Source organism: Musca domestica, unplaced genomic scaffold (genome assembly GCF_030504385.1).
Source record: "Musca domestica strain aabys unplaced genomic scaffold, Musca_domestica.polishedcontigs.V.1.1 10, whole genome shotgun sequence".
Lineage (NCBI taxonomy): Eukaryota > Metazoa > Arthropoda > Insecta > Diptera > Muscidae > Musca > Musca domestica.
The window spans coordinates 9,096,620-9,105,830 of record NW_026712115.1 but is presented as its reverse complement, the minus strand read 5'-3'; the positions used below and the strand labels follow the sequence as shown (position 1 = coordinate 9,105,830).

The window sequence follows — 9,211 nt, the reverse complement described above, 5'->3', positions numbered from 1 at the left end:
TACGAAATTATATAAAACAATCCCTATTGGTGGTAGGTTAGAGAATTAAAGATGGTTTGGAAATGTGTACGAAAATTACTAAATGCTTAAAAAAGTAAGAAAAGTACTATATGGTACTAAATTTGATATTTGGGGAAGGGATAGGGTTGGAAATCTAAAATTTCGTGTCGGGATCTGTTTTTGCGCGTTGGGGTTGATATATGGAGGTGAATTTGAAAACACGTACTAAAAAAGTTATGATAAAATCATCATTTAGGGTAAAGCATAGAGCTTGAAATTTCGAATGAACGTTTTTGATCTTTTGTAGGATAAACGTATTAAAGGTTTCTGGGAAATTTGAACAATAATTGTATCAAAAATACTAAAATGGACTAAATGTAGTCCAATTGAAATTATGTGAGAATTAAGTTTGGGAATTAGGGTAAATATACGTAGGTGGTATTTGATATGTATACATATGGTACAATTTGCTTCTGGATTAACCGATAGAGCTGGAAATTTTAAATTATGGGGGGTCACTACTGTTGAGTTGGGTTGAGATAAAAGGTCGCTCTTAAAATGGTACGAAAAGTACTAAAGTAGTAAATAGAAATGGAAATATGCTTATGAAATATGTAAAAAGTTTCGTACTATAGTATATACGACTGGAGTTGTGCATTTGGTTGTGTATAGGGTTTAGATAAGCAGGTAGATTTGGAAAACCGTACGATGTACTTTTCGAAAAGTACTAAATGCTAATAAATTTGATATTTAGAGTAGAAGAAGAGCGAAGGGAATGAATTAGAAAATTCGTACTATGACACGTACGTACATAAAGTACTACATTTTGGGATAGAACAGTAATTTAGCATTTTGGTATTAAGATCACGGTGAGTGTGTAGCATTTACGTTTTGAGGTAGATTTCGAAATCCGTACTGTATAGTGAGAAAAAAACTGAAATTGTACATTTTGGTATGATGATCATTATAATCTCGGTAAACTCGAGAAGATTATAAAGCTCCCATCTATATCTTAGTAGAGATGATTGAACACCTACTATACAGATGTCCATATTATCCAGCAAGAAACTTAGTCTATTTGGTGGATAGAATATCTGACGGTCTTCTCAGACTTAGATCTCATCATCATCTACTAATTTACTAAAAGCATTCCCTGGCTAGGAAGAACATTCTGGTAACAATAACTCTTTTCATAAACCCTTTCTTCTCCCTCTCTATCTCCTCTCTCTCTCTCTCTCTCTCTCTCTCGATTCAATATCTCTCTTATTATCTTCGTAGGATGAACACAATGGACCAAAGGTCTCCAAGTGAAGCAGTTACCGATTAGAGGTGGAAGCGAATCGATTGAAAAGTATAAGCGGCCACCGGTTAAGTCGTCTCAAATCAGCTGTTGCCGACCTGAAGACTTCTTGATCGTATTAAATTTGGTGCAGAGTGTAGGAATAGAGCTAGAATTATTAGTTTTTGTGTATGGGTGTGTAGGATGAAGAAATGGAAATGGAATGAAAAGTACCTCATCTGGTGTACAGTGAAGGAAACATGTACAGTGGAAATATGGACTTTGGTTTAGACATGTATCAATATGTCCCATTAGCTACATCATATGATCCATATTTAGTCCGTAGAAAATTATGGAAAATATTAGTCCACTGCTTCTATTTGTAAAAATGCATGGTGTATTTAACTACCAATCAGTGGATCGCAAGTTCAATCCCTCCATCATCTAAAGAAAACAACAAATCGAACAACTGTTTTTGTTTTTTTTTGGTAGCACTTTGTGGTAGTTTGGTAGGTACTGTTTTGTAAGTAGTCACTAGGGCAATTTTTTACTTAACAAACACATTTTTTTGGCAATGAGATGCTTTGTCCTAATCCCCAATGACATTAAATAATCTCCAGCAATTTTTTCCATTTTTTATTGCCTAGCAACGAATCTCGCTTTGTCCTTACCAAGAACAAAATAAAACATTTTTTGATTATAGTTTTTTTGTAGCTTTTGAAACTAATATGCGTTTATATCATACGAGTATTCATTACATACATATATATCTCTTTAATTCATCTTTTCTTCTCTCTGACCTATATTTTTTGTTTGTCTTATATCTATAAATACCTACACTCATATCAAATGATTCACAAAATTTAACAAATTTCTCTTAAGTTTTTTTTGTTGAGATTAAAAAAATTAGAAAAATATATAATTAATAAAATCAGTAAACTTATGCCTTATAAAGTGGAGTGGCTGGGGTGGGGAGAGGCGGGAATCGCATTTTCTTTCAATCAATGATTGCAGTCCTTCAGTGATGGATTCTGTACCCTGGCTAGGCGCAATTGTTCCAATGCCTGTTCGTGGGCACGGAAATGTTCTTGTCGTGCCTTTTCCAAATGGATGAGAGCTGCGGCTGTGTCGGCTGGCTGATAGCTCGCATGATCGACGGAGGGAATTTTGATGGTATCATCTTTGATATGTTGGTGTTTGGTGCCCAAAGACTGCTGCGATGATTGGATGTAACGAGCGACTGGTTCAGCTGATGGAACAGCTACCGATCCCACTTGGGGTTCAACATGAACTGGCTGTTGAACTTGTACCAACTGCTTGACATTGGAGTCCACTACGAGATTCTTCAGGAATGGATTTTCGCCGTATTGTGGAGCAACGACCGGAACTACTACTTGAGGTTGCACGGGCTGCTGAATGTGACTGTCGACGACAATACTTTTCACTTGTGGACTTTCATTGTTCAGAGTTTCTTGTTTTCCCACCATCAAAGCTGCAATAGAATCTGGTATGGAAATCGGTTTGTATTCCACAGTAGTAAAGCCCTGCTGCAATTGTTCCTGTTCAGCTTTCAGTTGACGTTGTTGCTCCAGCAAATCCAATGCCAAGCGTTGTTCTTCCTCCTGCTTCAAACGCATTAATTCCGCCTCCATTTGTCGCTGTTCCTCTGCCAAACGTTCGGCTTCACGCATACGCTCCAATTCCAGTTGTTTTTGTTCTTCTTGTAAGCGCTCGGCCTCACGAATGCGTTCTAATTCAAGAATTTTTTCTTCTTCCTTGGGCAGATCCTGTTCAGCAGCTTCGAGACCAAGTTCGCTTCTAGACTTCTGTTCCTTCTCAACGTGGGCTTTGACTTCATTAAAAATGCGCAAATGTTGTTCGCGGGCTTGGCTGACTTCGGGAGTCTCTTCGGGATGAACAATTTCAGGGTGAACAGAATCGATTTGATGATGTTCCACAGACTGGGCTTTCAGTTTGGCCTCGCTTACCAAACGCAAATGTTCTTCGCGGGCCTTCACCACTTCGGGTGTGTCAGCAATCTGGGGATGGACTTCATGTTCAACCTGACGATGGTCCACTGTGCCTCCACTTTGTTCCACAGAATGTACCTTGGACTGAGCTTCATGTACCAAACGCAAATGTTCTTCACGAGCCTTAACAACTTCGGGGGTATCGGGAATGCCAACGGGATGGACAATGTTGTGGTTGTCGTGGACAACGGATTTCACCTGTGGCACCTGGACATGGTGTACTTGCTTATCATCAACATGTTCTACACTGGCCACCTTGGCTTTGGCTTCCTCCACCAAACGTAAATGTTCTGCACGAGCTTTCACTACTTCGGGTGTATCCACAACGAATTGTTGTTCATGGGGAACGGATTGGGGTACCTCGACGACGGTGTTTTTGGGTTGGGGCACGGCGATGTGGGCAATGTGGTCTAAGGATGATTTGCCAACAACTTCATGAATTTCTTGGCCGGAACGTTGCGCATTATCCACCACAACATGGCTTTTGTCCACAGATTGGTGAGACTTCTCTAAAACACTATCGTGTTGACTTGCCTTTTCTGCCCTCAACTTGGCTTCATTCCATAAACGCAAATGCTCCTGGGTGGCTCTTTCAACTTCGGTTAAGCCATCGTCATGACTAGATACTTGCTTGACGGATTGCTCAACAACAGGGGCCTGGTGTACATTGGGCGCCACCTCCGACACCAGACGGCCATGTTGTTCCTGTAGCTCTTGCCAATGTTTTATCTGCTCATTGTAAATACGTAAATGCTCCTCTCGGGCATGCTTCTGTTCGGGGGACTCTTCCACAGGCACGGGCACAGCCACCGGTGCTTGATGGATGCCATAAGTCTTAATCTCTCCAGCGGGCTTGTGGACAACTTCAGCCTGTAAATTTTTGATATGAGCATCATTAAATAGTTTTAAATGTTCATCATAGACTTGCTTCACGTCCGGCAGTGAAGCAATTAAACTAAAGTCCGAGGTCAGAGCGATTTTCTCCAAAGGCTGGAACTTGTCCAACAAATCGGTTGGCGGTTCTGAGCCTTCAGCTTGCAAAGCATCAATTTCACGCTTCAATGCCTGGTACTGTTGCAGGGAATAGACATGAAAGTGTGCTTCGCGAATCTGTTGAAACTCACGTGACCTGTCGTGTTGGGGTACTACAGCAAGGGGACTACTTACGCCTGGAACACCGCCAACATAGCTAAATTGTCTGACACCGTAGAGCGGTTCAGGATAACTGTACGGCACTAAACGTTCAACGCCATGACTGTCCAGGTAGCGCACATAGCCCTGCACCACAGAACTTTGAACCGGGAATTCGCCACGAGCCGGAACATAGCCCACCAATCCCGACTTGTAGGGATAACCGATGGCCAGTGAGTGGACACTGCCCACCGCCAACAGACTTAAGAGAAACAATCTCATGATGCTGATTAGTTCGATTAGTTTTTCTTTATATTTCCACGAAGAACTTCTAAACAACTGCGTCGTTCATCCGAATAGCTTCGATTGCTTGGTTGACTGATGCCTCGTAAGAAGTTCCAACGAAAACTGTGATGAACTCAGCCACTGCTCGCACTATTTATAGTGGCATCCTTGGCAGGAAATCCTGTCAAGCATTCCGTTATACCAGTTACATGGCAAGAAGCCAGAACCATTCTCATTACAACCAGATTCAAAATGATCGACCTTGATCTCCGGCTGCCGTTATCACTCGAAAAGGCTGAAAATGTGCGCAGGTGTGTGTTTTGTCCCCACAACCTTAGCAAAAAACAAAACTGGTCATTCGGGACAAGACGACATCCATAAATAGCCATAACGTTTTTAACCATTTAACTGTTTCTCTTTCTGTTTCATCCTTGCTGTGTACTTTTGTAAGTATCACACCAAGCAAGGCGGAGGAGGGAAGGAAGAGTCACATTTGTTCCAATTGACAGGTCAAATATGTATGTTGCATGCCATCCGGTCATTGGACTCTGGTCTGTTCATCCAATGCCATCACAAAGTGCCAGGAGAATATGCCACATGACAAGGCATTGATTTAAAAATAGCCAACGCAATCTCCGTGGAGAAGTTTTTTGTGGCATGTAACGGATTCCAATCGTTGTTGTGTACATATTTTAGGGTTGTTAGTTATTAAAACTATATTCGAAATATAAAAATAATTTTGTAGAAGCAAAGGTGTAAAGGGACAGACCATTACAAACATTACTTAGGCCATATACATGAGGTTAACGTGAAGTCTAGCCATTTTAAGAAAGACTTGGACACCAAAGTCTTTTAGAACGACTCCGACACCAGTATCGTATTTATTTATACAGACTGAAGTCATTAGGCCTGTAAACCTGTAAATATATACAATATAGGAAATGTTTTACGTTTTAGTAACAAATCCTGAATCTTAAAATAAGATAGCTCAAGAGGATATGCTTTGCTCATTGATAATTCAAAACTACATATTGCAAAACGTGGACTGTCATTCAAACGTTTTCACAGGGTTATTTTTTTATACAATGAAAACACATAATACCATGGCAGTTCAGTTCTCCGTTGGTGTTAAAATTTTCGATCGTCGAAAATCTGTATCAATATATGAGATCGAGTTCACTGTTATGCAAAATTTCCCGCAAGGTGGGATTATATGCTTTGAGAACCGTACTTAAAATTTTAGAGCAAAATTTCAAAGCTTCAAATATATTAATCTAAAGCTTCGGCAATGAAAAACCTTGTTGCATATTAAGACTGTTTTAATCTCTTCCGCAAGATTAAGAAATTAACTTGCCAATAGATTGTAAATCTTTATCTCCAAGGGGGTTCAAGGCGCTTGGCTTATGTTGCAAAGAAAACCAGCAAGGAAACCGATGTCCGTACACCTGTTAAAATCGCTCTAGTTTCCTAACTAAAGTGAAGTATATTCACTAAATTTTACTAGCATTTATTCTAGCTAAGTATTTGGGAATAACCAACCGTAGACATTTTGCATGTTTGCCCAGATTTGCCACCCGAATTCGCTGTAAATCGGCAGTTTATGTTTGATGTGGGTAGAAAATTTCCAAGTTGTGGCAAAGAGTCTATATAACGGTACCTCCCTATATTGGATGTTTTGATGGTTTAAGCAACATTTTAGAACGGAATTGTTAGAAATTGTGTAATATTCGTCCAAATAGGATGTATTTCTGCACAGCCGACCTAATTCAGCCTAGAAACAAGTACTTTAAAGTCCATCACATGCGTAATATACACTCCACAAGAATGATATTGGTTCCAGATAACTTATGGAGCTCAAAAATACCTCTGTCAACTGTTATAGAGATCGGATCAGATTTGGATATAGGTCCCATATATATCTTTATCCGATTTCAGGTTTATTGTGCAACAAATAACTAATATCAGTCCAAATGGACTGAAATTTAGTACCACCGACGAAATTCAGTCTGGAAGAAAGTAGTTCAAAGTTTGGTGAAAATCAATTCAGATATAGTTATAGCTCCCATATATACAGGGTGAGATGAAAAAAAATTGCAACAAAGTCTAACGCCACCATTTTAACATTTTTTTTTTTAATTTTATTGAATGGAATCAAAAAATGACGGAAATAGCATCAAATTCTAGAATAAGTTTAGATTTGTTAGAATTGGCCACCTTTGGCACTAATTATGGCCTTCAAACGGCCAATGAAACCGTCACATGCTGCCCAAATGTTGCTCTGCGGTATTTTGGCCAAATCCCGGCGAAGCGCTTGCTTGAGGTGATCGACACTTTGGTACTTTTTTGGTGCAACCTCTCTAGACACAACAGTCCAACAGATTGGTAGCCAGAGATTTTGGTGGTTTCGGTGAAGTCGCTTCTTTACTTTTCGAACCATTTCTGCTGATGTTGCTGTTTTCTTCCGCACACTTCCTTGACGTCGGGCTACGCTAACAGTTTCACGGTAACGAGCGATGGTACGAGACACAAAAGATTTATTCGCATTTAAATGCTGGAGTGCTCTAACGATAGCCACTTGTGGTTTTCCAGCCAAATATAAAGAAATCACACTAACACGCTAAAATTCCACACTTTTTCACGGATTTTTCCGAAAATTTGTATTTGTAGGTCATAATGTGTCCTAGTTCGTGCGGCGAAACATTGTATGTATAGGTCCACGATTTTATATAGCCCCCATATAACGGTTCCTCCGATATTCGGTATTTTGATGATTTTTGCCACATTTTTTTTATGGATTTGTCTAAAAATTGGTATTTGTGGGTCATTGGTTCTAGTGTTTCCATCACTCTATGCTGGAGAATATTAAAAATTCGGCCCGGCCGAACTTAATGTTTTTTTACTTGTTTCATCTCACCCTGTATATGTTTCACCCGATTTGGTGTTAAGGTCTCTCACATGCGTAATATGCTCTCCACAACAATGATATTTGATACCGGACATCATATAGAGCTCGAAAATACTTCTGCCAATTTTTATCGAGATCGGTTCAGATTTCTATATAGCTTTGATACACATCTTCCTCCTATTTTACGGTTATTTTTCACCATATATGTAATATCAGCCCAAATTGGATCGATTTTTTCCTATTCAACCAACTTGTTCCATTTGGTGAAACTCGGTCCGGTACTCCAACAAATATTTTTCAATCTAATTCTTATCGAAGTCATATCATTCAATGTACAGCAATCTTATTTGAAAAGCCATGATACGCGTTCAAATAAGGTTCATATTTGGTACGATCTACCTCAAATAAATTACCAATATAAACATTTTGTTTGCAGAAAATTGTTTGAAATCCGGTAATATCAAAGTGACTGGCATATTCCTCACGAATTCCATTTAAGCGATATAGCTCCCAAAAGAAAAAGTTGAAAGTTATCAAATCACAAGGTCCCTGTTGCCAACTGTAACCACCTACACGTTATCAAACATCATGCAACTCAAACCATAAAAAAACATTATTTGAGCTCAGATAAATTAGCTTTTCTTTGGTCCACTGACGTTATAATGTCGTTTTTCCTCTTGATTCTGTCGGGTATGAGAATATTCTTTAATTCAGGAGATATTAACGGTTCCCTGCCTAATTTTTAGGTTGCTCCATTTTGTAGCGCATACAAAATTTTTACATTTTTTTAAGACTGTGCTAACCTTTTTTACCGTGTAAAATTTAAAACATTACACGAACCAGGGCAATAGGCTTTCTATTTCGAATCATGAATTTCGATTAATATATATCGTTGACCTATATTTACTATTTTCAGAGAATAAAATACTCCGTGCAAGTTTTATATGCAAAACATAGGATTCGATTATTATATATGAACTTTTTAGTAAAAAATTAAATACAAAATTTACAAAAAAAAAACAATTTTGAAAAAAAATCTAACCATGGACACAGAATAACTTTTTTGCAAACATAAGATAGAAAGAGACTTCTAAGGTCCCATAAGATCGGCAAGGATTTCTAAGTACATGTTAGGAGTAAATTCAAGTAAAATCAACAAGATTTGCAAGTACCATGTGAAAGTGTGAAGCATTCGCCAGGCGTCTCATGTTCGTATTTATAAGTCATCTTCTATTGTTATAAAATTTAATTCCTCTACATTCCTAAGTGTATTCGAATTCCCACTGTTCCCAATAACGTGAATTTATTCAACAAATAAAACCTATAATATAACATTTATATGGGCGTGCATACCGATCTGTGAAATGTTGTATAAAAATAAACATCCTTTATGGTTATGTCGCCTCGTCTTCAATGTTTTCTGGTTGTCTGTCTCAAGGTCGTTCGTCGATGCTTTAAATTTCCATTAGCATTATTGTTGTTGCTGTCATTGTTCTTAGCTCCCTTGTCTTGATATCATAAATAATTGAATAACAATAAAACGTGGACGAAAACGTGTTTTTTTTGGGAGCATTCGTAACG

The 9,211-nt window shown here is 38.6% G+C and overlaps 1 protein-coding gene across 1 annotated transcript; it reads right to left on the bottom strand.

Annotated features, from left to right (window-relative positions):
- Positions 1-2,280: 2,280 nt before the first annotated feature.
- Positions 2,281-4,722, bottom strand: LOC131804553 (involucrin). The gene has a single exon (XM_059127585.1). The coding sequence runs from the start codon at positions 4,720-4,722 to the stop codon at positions 2,281-2,283; it is 2,442 nt and encodes an 813-aa protein (XP_058983568.1).
- Between the last annotated feature and the right edge of the window lie 4,489 nt (positions 4,723-9,211).